General features: G+C 32.0%; 2 protein-coding genes across 2 annotated transcripts; one reads left to right on the top strand and one right to left on the bottom strand.

Moving 5' to 3' along the window:
• Positions 1 to 2,842: 2,842 nt before the first annotated feature.
• Positions 2,843 to 4,728, top strand: LOC107840265 (U-box domain-containing protein 26). Its single transcript, XM_016684074.2, has one exon. The coding sequence runs from the start codon at positions 3,313 to 3,315 to the stop codon at positions 4,558 to 4,560; it is 1,248 nt and encodes a 415-aa protein (XP_016539560.1). The 5' UTR covers positions 2,843 to 3,312; the 3' UTR covers positions 4,561 to 4,728.
• Positions 4,729 to 8,538: 3,810 nt separating this feature from the next.
• On the bottom strand, positions 8,539 to 12,031 carry LOC107879962 (transcription factor bHLH95). Its single transcript, XM_016726883.2, has 3 exons — positions 11,559 to 12,031; positions 9,729 to 10,199; positions 8,539 to 8,980 (listed from the first exon to the last, which is right to left on the bottom strand). Exons 1-3 carry the CDS (start codon positions 11,940 to 11,942, stop codon positions 8,873 to 8,875), a joined length of 963 nt encoding a protein of 320 aa, XP_016582369.2. The 5' UTR covers positions 11,943 to 12,031; the 3' UTR covers positions 8,539 to 8,872.
• Positions 12,032 to 13,681: the final 1,650 nt, after the last annotated feature.

Raw genomic sequence — 13,681 nt, 5'->3', positions numbered from 1 at the left:
TTCCCCTATCTCTTACTAAACCGGTTATCACAAGATTGTTATCCCGCGTTCAATACAACAAACAAACATTTACCCTCTGTATTGTTGTTGTTGTAAACAAAATACCCAGTTTGCTCTAATATGATGAGGTTTGAAGAGAGTAGAGTGTACGTAGGTGACGTAGAGAAATTATTTTTATGTCACCTTTTGCTCATGACGTTATACCATGTACGATAAAAAAAATAGTAACACTCTAAATTAGTTATCCCGCGATTTACATAAATTAAATATGAAATTAATTAATTTTGAGATTAGTTATCGTTTATCGTGGATTCCAAATGAATCCAAAATGTAAAAAGGGAAAACATGTGATGGATGGTAAAAGAGATTCTCTGTTCACCAATTGTGTTCTTATTCTTCTTCTTTCTTCCGGAAAATCTCAATTGGTTTTTTACACCAAGGACGTATGTTGCATGTCTGTCTGTCCCCACTTGATCAACATCGTTTTGTTGATTTCTTGGAAGGTCCCACTCTTAAATGGGGACCACCTTTAAAGGAGCATCTCACAAAATTTGTGGGACCAAATATTATTATTAATTTAAAATAAAAGAAAGAGAAAAGTTAGTGCCTTTTTAAATTGTGGTGTCATCCAACTATATCATGGAAATATATCTGGGTGTTTATGGAGCTTCTACTACTCGAATAAAGAGATGGTAAAGACAACCTGGCCCCCGCACATTCCTCTGTTCATCTTTGACCTTTGACCATCCCCTAGGTAAAATCCAAATCCAATGAACAGTACACCACCCCCTACCCCTCTTAAGTCACCTTTTTAATTATTGAGATCAAGTGCAAATGTTTTGGGTTTTATTCAGTGTAATTTGACCCGTCTCTGAATTTCTGACCTGTTCATTTACCATACATTTGATTGTTTGGATTTTGTTAAAACATGATAAAAGTGCAACAACTAGCTTCAATTCTAACTAAGTGAGAACGCTATCAATCGCCATTCACGTCGTTTCACTTAAGCGATTTCGGTCTAATATTATAAAAATATGGCAAAAAGAAAAAAATGCAGAAACTTAAAATTTTAATGGACATAGTACAAGCTAAATGTAGGATGGTGCCACCAAGAGCATCTATCTAAGTAAAGACAGGACACGATTTAATATTCTAATTAAAAAGCAGTAAAGACTCGATGGAGCTCCACGAACAAAGTGTGTGGGTTCACTAAAACTCCTCAGGTTTGGCTTTGGTTTGGTAGACATTAGAGAAAGGATTGGGTTTTTGTTCTTTGGTCTTGCCTCGAAACATCTTTTGGCTTATCCTTTCCTTACTATAATTAAAATCTCTCAGCCTTCAATGCTCTTACTCTTGGAAATCTGCACCGGTGTCATGAATCAATGTTCACAAATTCAAAATTCATTGGTATTAATGAGGACTTTCACCTAAGTAGACAAATCCCCTCCCCCAATTCTACTCGATTTTGCATATCGAGTATCCAATTTCTCTAATATTTCTTTTTGACGGCCCCAAGAAACTAAAAAATGACATATTGGAGATACCATTTACTATAAATGACAGTCCTAGCAATTGGAATATGCTCCCCAAAAAAATCAAGGATAATCAATTGCTTTCATAATAACTGTCTACTTTGATGCCAATTTTTTCAGAACCCCACAGTGGAAGCAGTTTGGAAAGAGCTTTCAGAGGAAGCAAAAGAGTAATCCTTTCTACCATAATTATTCTTTGAAGCAATATATGGATAAATTTACTATTTTGTGACTCATCATGGAACAAGAAAAAGAAACTGACAACTTAGAGGGTTAGAAATTCACAAATTCAAGTGACAAAACCATGATAATGGAAAGTAGTATTTTTAGATTGAGAGGATTTGCATTTACTACAATACATACAGAAAGTGACTTTCCATATCATAAAGTATTGACTAGTCAAACTTGAATTTGATTTTGAGTGCAAAGCAAGATTTGAATTCCTTTCATGTCTTAAACCTAAATCAAAATGATTTTGTCTGGGTAGAAAATAATACTAAAACGGATCATTTAAGGCATGTATCCAAATTGAATTTTAAGAGAATTCAATTATTATTTTTAATATTAACCTAAGGAAAAAGTTATGGAATACAAGAAGTTTAATACTATAAACTTTATATTACTAATTCTTATACTCTATAATTTAATTCAATATTGAGCTTAACCGTTTAGAATATGCCAGTAGCTTCTTTTAGTTCTCGCTCTTCAAATCTTTCAGAATAAAAGTATAAAAAGGTTATTACATCAACTCGCTACACTTTGAAAATGGTAATTTCTGCTAATTTATTTTTTATAATTGTGATATTTGAATCAATTTGTTCAAGTCTTAGACTAATTTATATGGTACTCCATTCGTTCCAAATTATCTGTTCTAAATTGAGATGACACATTGATTAAGAAAAATAATTAACAACATGGTTAATTTACCATGATGCCCCTATTAATGATATTTACATTTTAATTTTTTAAAAAAGTAATTAATGTAAAGGTTAAAATATGAAAAAAAAAAAAATTTGTCTCTTCTTGATTAATAAAAAAGTACAAGTAAAATAAAAAATTAAATTAAAAAATTTAAGATGGATAATTTAAGACGGAAGGAATATTTACGATCTTCTACAACACAAATATCTGTTTTAATATGTCAATTAATATATAACGCCAAAAAAATCTATATACAGCTAACATTTTGGTAATTAATTTGGCACAAATTTCTTATATGAACAACAGTACTACCATACAGGATAGAAAAAAACCAAGGACATAAAGTTAAATAATAGACAAATACATGATGCATTGGGTTGAATCGAATTGGACCATTCAAATATCATCAATAATGCCAATTTGACGTAAACATGAGTTAGATTTGAGCATGAATGTGGGTCCCACTTATTCGCACATTAGGTTTGACCAGAGACCAATATAACCATGGTTAAATGAACAAGTTAAATAAATGAAAACCACACGTGTGGGACTTGGGGTGGGGTTTGGTGGGGGGTTGGGGTTGGGATTTTCGTCAGAATAAGAAGAGAGCAAAACAGAGAGAAGAGCCCTACGGCCTGTTGGGTATGTCCCTCTGTTTTCTCTCCGTATAAGACCCAGCAAATTCCCAAACAAAAGTGAAAGAGAATTTGCAGACTCTCTTTCAGTTTTAGCTTTTTCTATACATCTATCTATATGGTTATTATATAGTATAATATATACACAAACGCCACAAACATTTACTGATACCAAAAGACTCAAGTTAACTTCTCCCATTTAAAGAGATAAAAAGGAAGAAAACATGCGTGCAAGTTTAGACCCTTTGGATGTGGGTGTTCAGATTCCATACCATTTTCGTTGTCCAATCTCCTTAGAACTTATGCGGGATCCGGTAACCGTCTGTACCGGTCAAACCTACGACCGCCAAAGTATTGAGTCCTGGGTTGCCACCGGCAATACTACGTGTCCGGTAACAAGAGCTCCCCTCAGTGATTTCACTCTTATTCCGAATCATACTCTTCGCCGGCTTATTCAGGAATGGTGTGTTGCGAACCGGGCTTTCGGAGTTGAGCGGATTCCGACGCCGAAACAACCGGCTGATCCGTCGTTGGTCCGGTCGTTGTTGAATCAGGCGGCGGCGGAATCGAATCATTTGAATTCTAGGCTATCGGCGTTGAGGAGACTCAGAGGACTCGCTCGTGAGTCGGAGAAGAACCGGTCTGTAATTTTAGCAAACAACGCACGGGAAATTCTTCTAGCTATTGTATTCACCCGTATGGATTCGGATTCGTCCGAGTTGAATCACGAGTCCCTCGCGATTCTCTCTATGTTTCCGCTCTCCGAACCCGAATGCATATTCGTCGCTTCCGATCCGGACCGAGTTAGCTACCTGGTTTCACTGCTTTTTCATAATTCTATCGATGTCCGAGTTAACTCAGCTGCTTTGATTGAAATTGTCGTCGCCGGAATGAGATCCCCGGACCTCCGAGCTCAAATCAGTAATGCAGATGACGTATTCGAAGGAGTCGTCGGAATTTTGAATTATCCATTAGCCTATCCGAGAGCGTTGAAAGTAGGAATTAAGGCGTTATTTGCATTATGCCTAGTGAAGCAACACCGTCAAAGAGCGGTAAACGCCGGAGCTGTAGAAGCGCTAATCGACAGGCTACAGGATTTCGAGAAATGCGATGCAGAAAGAGCACTCGCAACAATCGAACTCCTCTCCAGGATTCCATCAGGTTGCGCAGCTTTAGCGTCACACGCGCTAACGGTGCCTCTGCTAGTGAAAATCATCCTTAAAATATCAGAGCGGGCGACGGAATACGCCGCCGGAGCACTGCTATCACTTTGCTCGGCGTCGGAACAAGCTCAGAAAGAGGCGGTTGCAGCCGGCGTATTGATTCAGTTACTGTTGTTAGTACAAAGCGATTGTACCGAACGCGCTAAGCGAAAAGCGCAAATGCTTTTGAAGCTGCTAAGGGATTGTTGGCCGGAGGATTCCGTCGCTAATTCGGATGATTACGCTTGCAGCGACGTCGTTCCGTTTTGACTGACGGTTCACCATTCTTACCCCTCTTGTCTTTCAAATCTACCCCCAATTTTTGTAATTCGAGGTAAAAAAAGAAAAAAAAAGTCGTGTCTAGATTTGGTAAATAGGGAATTATTCCATGTATGTAATTTTTGTACCTAAGATTACCATTTTTTTTTGCGCTGGAAAGTTGTTTTTTTTTTCCGATTGACATAATTCTAACTAAAACATAAATCTAAAGTTTCCTCTCATTTTCTTTCCAAATCATCAAATCTAGAATATTAAGAAGTTGCATTTGTGTAATCTAAAACATTATTCTATCTATACATTTTTCCTTATCCAGTATTAGAATCAATAAATAGAGTGATAATTCTATTATATAACTCTTTAACTATACTAAATTTGATATTTTAGAAAATACATTGAAAAAGAACGACTCCTAATAATGAGAGAAAATAAAAAGTTACTTAATAAGTTCTCTCTTAATTTTTTTATAGGAAACAAGTAAAGGCAGATATTTTTTAATATATTGAATAAATAAAGATTAGTATAGAAAGTATTTTATTTTGTCCTTCAATGTTTGATGAGTTGTAATGGTAAGATGGTGGTAGCATGTGTGACTCTAATTGGAAAGGGATATATGATTTGAACTTTCTTTTGACCGGAGACTAGCTTCATTAAACACCAAGTGTGTGTGCATGCAAATCAATAATTAATCAATGACCTATGTATTAATATTATATTGGGTCCTATATACACCGAGGTACGAGGAGTTATTGGGCTGGATCAACCTTCTTGACTCACTTATCCGGGCCACTTGTCTCACTACTATGCTTGTGTCAACAGAGGGTGACATTTTTTACTTTTATCCACTAACAATTATTGAAGATGTTAATGATATTAGTGAACAGTATTCAGTGTCATTTCACAAATTAAGAATATAAAAGATTAGTGCAAGTACATTAGATTCTCGGCTAAAGTAATTTCTTCTAATAAAATGTAACAGAATATTGGTTAGTGAGTATGGAGGTAGTGTAATGGTATGTGACAGATGAATTGGAATCACATGGGGCTTTGGACTTTTCTGTTTCAAGTGACAAATTAGTGGTCACATGCCCAACCATTTTCTCCTCTACTTTTTCTTCTTCTTTTTGCAATCGTATAAATATGGACAACGTACAAATCTAGATCGTCTTTATATGTGCACCACACTTCAACGCAAAGTATAATTAGGTGTACCACCAGAATTGTGTGGAAAGACAAATATAATCTAGTGTTTCCTCTTTAATAAATTCATCTTATGCTATGCAAATTTGAATTAGTTGAGGCTTTCAGATACTGGAAATCGAGTGGGAAAGGAAAAAAAAATGAAGAAGCAATCATTGCGAGAGATAACGTTTTACGCATGCTATAATTTATGAATCAATTCTCTCTTCCGTACTGTTGTTTTAATTTAGAAGTTGAGTGACTTTTTGTTTTACTACGATCTTTTACAAACTCAAACTATCTAGAGTTATAAATTAGCGATAAATATTTAGATTTTGATTTGCTGATCTATCGGAAACAATTTTTTTACCCAAGGTAGGAGATAACACTGGATATGTTATTGTTGTTCTAACTATTTAGATTATACATCTAACAATTTAAGAAATTCGTGCCTAAACTCACATTAAAATTAGATGAATTGGACCTTCTTATTACAGGACCCCTCAATATTCTTTATGGACAGAATATCTTTGTTTTCCATAAAAATCTTTCACAGAAAGCCATAAATTTGAAAAATGCCCAAAAGGTTACTTGTTGGGCTTCATCAGATAATTCTCATATTGTTGGGCCACGGCCCTATCTAAATTACTTAAAAAAGTTTAGATTGCCAATAAGTGTAAATAACACAAATACCAACCCTTTTGAAAGTAATTATACTTTCTCCCACTTTTTAAATTATTTTACTCTCTCTTCCTATTAATATACATAACATAGCCGACATATACATAACATTTTGTGTATATGTTATGATTTTTGTAATATGTTTAGGGAGTTGGGATTTTTTGTAATAATAACATAAATACCAACCATTTTGGAAGTAATTACACTCTCTCCCACTTTTTAAATTACTTTACTCTCTCTCCCTATTAATATACATAACATAGCCGACATATACATAGCATTCTGTGTATATGTTGGGATTTTTATAATATGTTTAGGGAGCTGGGATTTTTTGTAATATTGAAAACATAAGTTGTGTATTTGTGTAATTATAGAAAAAATAATTATTATACTAAAAATTACACAAATACACAACTTATGTTTTCAATATTACAAAAAATTCCAACTCCCTAAATATATTACAAAAATTCCAACATATACACAGAATGCTATGGATATGTCGGCTAGTTTATGTATATTAATAGGGAGAGAGAGTAAAATAATTTAAAAAGTGGGAGAGAGTGTAATTACTTCGGGTTGGTATTTATGTTATTTATACATTATTATATTCTTCAAATTCCAATACTGAAATTCACTCCAAAAAAAAACTAAAATTTGAAAACATAAATTTCACCTATCATAATGAACAATCAGAGGCGGAGCCAGGATTTCAAGTAAGGGGGTTCAATATTCAAAAATAACTAAGTCGAAGGGGGTTCAACACCTACTATAACAACATAAAAAATAATTTTAATTATGTATAAATAGTATATTTTCGTTGAAGGGGGTTCGGACGAATCCCCTGAAGAGGGCTGACTCCGTCTCTGAGAACAATCTAAATCATCATGCATGACTGAAACATTTGTTAAAATAAGCTAAAGTTTTAGTTATGTATGCTGACAGCAGAAGCAAAAGCAGAACAAGCGAAAATGAAGCACTCGTTTTTACCTAAAAGCCGAGTGTTCATGAAAAACAAAACATCAAATGGGTACTAGATAAATTGGGCGACCAAAATAGGACGATCCATGAAATTTTATTCGTCTCTCTTCATGTGGAATGCTATTTTTCTCATATGTATTGTCAAGTAAAAGGTGAGTCTAATGTGTCAGTTTACGAATTGCGGTCTCATATACTAATCTCTATAGGTGCTCCTAGAAGGCCGGTTGTCTATTTCTTAGAAGGCTCAACTTCAAAATCGTATATAGAGCTTTCACCTCATATGACTCCTCAATGGAGGAAGACAAGTCTAGCCCAGGCTTGTGGAGTTGAAGTTGTTGCACATGCCCTCATAAGAAAAGAGAGAAAAAACTATGCTATCATCTCCTGGTCTTTGACATAAAGCAAAAAGTAATAATGAATTATCTCCTAGCTAATGGAACAACAAAGACATGAATGACATTCATGTAAACCAATAAAAACATGATAAAAAGAAATAGACAAAGCAAAAATCAAAGTCGAGTTCTATTATCGGGTTTTTTCAAATCGTTGATAAACTCATTGAATTTCTGAAAGAATTTTCATTATGCTACACTTTAATTAAAGACCAACTCAAAGATGAATTTCACTTTACAAAATAAAATATCTTTTTTAAGAACCAAATGACTTGTTTTAAAGCGACGGCTTTAAGATTGGAATATTAGGATATTCAGACAAACTTTCTTAAGAGGGCTTAAATATTAAAAATTATCATAGTTCCATAGATAAAATTATAAAAAATGATAGGTTATAGAGTTAGAGTTATAAAATTTGATTTTTGAAATTTATAACTCGACGATAAAATCAAATTTCATCATTCTAATTCATCTATATAAGTAAATTTATAATTTATTTTTAATACCTCAATTAAAAAAATATTTTTAAGAAACTTGTATTCATAAAGATAAATAATATTTTGAAATATTTATAAAACTTGTTTTTTATGCCCCAATTAAAAAAATATTTTTAAGAAACTTGTATTGATGGAGACAAATAATATTTTGAAACAAAACATGAAAAAAATTAAAAAACATTTTTGTCCATACCAAACAACCATAGAGCAAACACATTAGCCAAAACCAAGATTTTTTCTATATATAAATACCATTGGAAGAAAATCAAATAGACCAAAGTCCATAGTTTTCACTCCTGCGATCTAGTTCATAGTGAACTTTCAAAGTAAACATGATTGCCTCTACGGCGACAGACACACATCCTACACCGGATGAACTAGCTATGAAAATAAATATGCTGGCCGTTACGGCAACAGACATGTCCATCCTCCATCGAATGAACTATGAAAATCAAATAGAATTGTCTCTCTACAACGACAGATGTTCATCCTCTCTACGAATGAACTATTAAAGCAAATATGATGACCGTCATGGTCTCTTGTAACTAAGTTGGCTTTGGCTGATGAAACAAACATGAATCATTTGGGGTTTATCCCTGACATTAATTCATGTGCAGCTTGCTTGTACATGTCTTCCACTGATAATGCTCCAGAGATCAACTGCTCTAAGCCACTTGCACCTCTTGCCTGAATATACATCAACTGGTTTTCAAAACTAAACAACAACATTAACTATAATAACATACTCAGTAAAGCTTTACAAGTGGGTCTGAAGAGGGTGGTGTGTATACAACCTTATATTTATTTTGTTCAAAGTAAAGAGACTGATTTTTATAAACAATCAGTTCAAGTAAAGTAACCTAAATTATTTCTAAAATAATCTCGGACTAAACTATACTGTGGTTTATGAAACAAATAGAGAGAATTTTGGGTGAGACTAGGTGCATGAGAGGAGGAACTTCTAGAAAAAGAATTTTCAAATATATATTAAAATGTGTTGTGTGTTTTGGAGAAGTTAAAAAGGAAAGAATATCATAATAAGTTAGATGATTAGTAAAAACTCTTGTGGGTGTCGCATTTCGTTTGTTTCAATTCATGTATTTTAGTATCTATTAAAAAAGAAAAGGAATATTGATCTTTCTATGCAGTAATATTTCATTTCAAAACGTTAATTTCATCTAGTCCTAATTAATAATTAATACCTCTAAGAGGAATGACATAGCAGGTTTAACACCACAAGATTTGAGGAATACTTTTTTATGGTACACCCCTTAATTTCATACTCCAAAATTCAAAAGCTTTTCTGCAAAGACACGTAAAATGAACCGAAGACTCTATTTTATTTTGCTAACTAAAAACCCTAATTCACAATCTTCAAAATGACCAACATAGATTTGTAAATTGAGCACATATTAATACATAAGAAAGGACTTACATGGGTTTGGATCATGAACAGACTTCTGAATTGATCAGATGAAACGTGAGCAGACACAATGTCAATCTTATTTTTCTCCAAAACATGACAAATGAAGGTAAAAAGCCCAGGTGTCTTAGGACAACACACACTAATATGTGCCTCTTCTCCACAAACATTTAGCACAACATTTTGTGAACTCCACGTCACAAAATCTGTTGGAACATTAGTGTTCAAAAGGGGAATGCCAGTCACATTATTGTTGTTGTTCTTTGGTGTTATAGCAGCTGAGTTACTAGCAGATCCTTTGTCAGCCAAAAATTGTTCCCAGCTACTTAACTTCTTTGGAGTCATTATGGGAGTACTCAATGTAGAAAGCCTAGCCATGCCACTTTGAATTCTTTGTAGCTTTTGTTCTTTAAGATTGGTAACAGTGGTTTGCAGTATTTTGATGTATCTCACAGCTTCATCAACAATTGAGGACTTGTCCGCCTGCATATATATACAAAAAAATGAATTCAATTTCTATACTGACGGTATAAAATTGATTTTAAGTTTTATTAATATATACTGACAATAATGTAAGAAATCTACACTATCGGTCATTTTTTCCTGGTACACATATGGTCATTTATCATGTTTTGCAAGTTACAAATCTCAAAGGCCAAAGTAGAACAGAAAGGTTGAATTAGGCAAAACTCAATATAAAACTTTTTCATTTGCTAATATACAAATTACTCAAATCATGTGTCTCATCTGACTAATTTATCCCTCTTATAAAAGTTATTGTATAGGCTGTTTAGTGATCTTAAAAGTTAAAAATCTAAAATTTCTTGTTAAGTTAAAAACACAAAAACCAATTACATTTAACTATACATTCATAGAAAATTGTGATTAGTAGCAATTTATATGAAAAATAAGCAAGTTATCGCAAATAACAAGTTAAAATACGCTTACTAGTATATATGAATATTCTTTATATGATTAATGTGTATAAGTTGAATTAATATAAAAATTAATACATACAGAGATCTTATTATTATACGAATTAAGAAAGCATAGGTAAATTTTGAATGGAAATCAGATATACTGAAAACTTCTTTTTCTTATGCATTTAGAAGAGAAGAGGAAAGGTTTTTTTTTTTAAAAAATGTGGAATCTTATATAGCTATGTGCGAAAATACCGGAAGTTCTATATTGTTTTTTTCTTCCTTTTTTGGTAAACAAAGTGCATCTTATCATTCCATTTTGGAATTAACATGTACACACAAATTAATGGTAAGAATGAGTATATCACAAGTGATATTGATTCCGATTGAGTCGAGGATTTATCAAAAAAAATCTCTCTATTTCATAAAGGTAGAGATAAAATCTGTGTATATCTTACCCTTCTTAGACTCCACTTCTTGTATTAAAAATAAATTATATTTGTTCTTTGGAGTTGGATCAATACCATAAGAAAATCAAGCTACATGATTCTATGTGAAACTTAATTTTCTTCCTACAAAGATTTTTAAAAAATTTACTCAATTTAGAAAGGTTGGAGAAATGAAAATATCAAAAATTCGAAGAGTGATCATAAACAATTGCCAAAAAGAACCAAAGTTCAGAAGTAAATTTTTAATCATGTTACAAGTTTCTATTTGATCTAAAGATTTTTTTCAAGTTCATTTTTTGAACAATTATCAAACGAGTTGATCAAGATTATTTATTAAGGTTGTGAAAAATAATAAAAAGAAAAACAAGAAAAAAATGTAAGATAATCGTAAATTCTATTTAGTTTCTTTTGTTGGATCAATAGGATATCGGATTAAAAAAAAAGGTATGTCGTTAAAGGGAAAAAAAAATTACCTTCGATTGAAGATGAGGAAGCAAAGTTTGAAGATTCTCAAACATGTTTCTCATCTTCTTCCTTCTTTCTCTTTCCGTCCATATGTGTATTTCATAACCTGATTCTCTACCTCCATCTTCACCTGCACCAGATTTTGGTTCACCACTTTCATTATCGCCTTTCTTTTCATTGGATGTACATCTTTTTTTGCTACCAAGACTCGCTTCGCCTACCTTTTTAACAACTGTTAATGGCTGACAAGTATCAGACCTATTTGGATCTGGCAACTTGTCACCCACCTGCATCCTTTCACTCCCAACTAGTTGGTCATTGTCGGAGTTCAAAAATGACCACACTTCATTATTTTCCCATATCAAACAATCATTCTCGCCGCCCTCATTCATTTTATTTCTTTTTCAGATGATATGATAATCTACCCTAAGTTACGTCTTTATATAGAAGTTTTTCTTCGGAGGGGGAAAAGTGTAAAAAGGAGAAATAAGGGGATTGAATAGAATATAAATATTAAATATGAAGAAAATATAGAGAAGGGTGGCAAAAAGAGATATAAAAAAGATGTTTCGCTTAGTAATGAAGTAATAAAACAAAATACAATCATAAGCCAAAATGCCGTTAGTGGCTTCAAAACAAAAAACGGTAGCTAAAGCACGTTTATTACAGATTTTGTTCTCACTCAATTGGGACCCAGCTCACACTTTGCTCTACTAAAATTAATTAATTAAGTTGTTATTCTAACTACGAATATTAGATTACAAAAGTTTAATCAAGATATTTGGTCAAATAATTAAGATATTCTTCTCATCTATACAAACAACCTAAGTTCTTTTTTTTTAAAAAAAAAAAGGAAAAAAAATTGATTGTATATAAATATAATGACTATAACAAACACAAATATTACCTCTTCGTTTATCTAAAATAACATTACTTCTATCCCATCTGTAACCGTTTAATATCAGTAAATCTATTCTCTATTACAAAAAAAAAAAAAAAAAAAAGAGGTTACCTGACTAATGTTAATGAGATTTAATTAATAGTTGGCTCTATCTTTGAAAGAAGTAAAAACAACTTATTTTTTTAGAAAATTATTTTTATCAAACACATCTTAGATTTATACTATTTTTTACTCATTCATATTCAAGTTAATCATACTAGAATTAATAAATAAACAAGTGCTTTTTCGTGAATAAAATTGTTTATCGTGCAATATTCATTCCAAATATAAAAAAAAAAAATCATCATTTTATTTCATCTTCTGACTAGGATGTTACAAAGCCTCTAATCATGATTTTTCTCTTTGTTAAGCAGAAAAAATGGAATTAGTTACGATATTCATTGCTAATCTTCCACTAAATAATTTTGTAGTTCACAAGATTTTTCATAACTCATTTTAAATAGTATTACTGACAAATTTTTATTATTTATTGCAAAATTTATCTATCGCTAATTTCTATTTTTTTTTTCTTTTTAAAATGATGAAAACTAGGGGCATATAAATTAAGCAGAGTTAATAAATGAACTGATTAAGTTATCAAAGCTGAAATGAACTAAAATTCAGGTTATAATCCCATTCATCAATTTGAACTAATATTATGACTATATAATATATCAAAAATATAAGAAAAATAAAAAAAATAGATAAAATTTCTCACGAATCAATTTAAATAATACATTAATATAATTTCAAAATAGGTTGGATAGACGAATCAAAATAAATTAAATTGATAATAAAGAAATCATTAACCCATCCAAACAAATCAAAATAAATTAACTAAGTTAATTTTATGGATACTTTTACTATCCCAAGATAACCATCTCTCCATACTTGTCTATTTTGTAATAGACAGGTAGGATCACTATGTGTAAGGCTTATCTGAGCATAATGTAGCTATCTTGTGAATAATGCTAACTGCTTCATTATTATCAACACATAAACACGAGCATTATGTATTGAGGTAATCATTTCAAATTCTACAATTGTCAAAAAAATTGATCAATCCATTTTGATCTGCGGTTGAATTGTGGGTAAGATATGTATTAAATTTTATTTTATTATATATATATATATATATACTTCCTCCGTTTTAAAAAGAATGACCTACTTTCCTTTATATATATATATATA

Source organism: Capsicum annuum, chromosome 8 (assembly GCF_002878395.1).
Source record: "Capsicum annuum cultivar UCD-10X-F1 chromosome 8, UCD10Xv1.1, whole genome shotgun sequence".
In the NCBI taxonomy this organism is placed as follows: Eukaryota; Viridiplantae; Streptophyta; class Magnoliopsida; order Solanales; family Solanaceae; genus Capsicum; species Capsicum annuum.
This window is presented reverse-complemented; position numbering and strand designations above follow the sequence as displayed.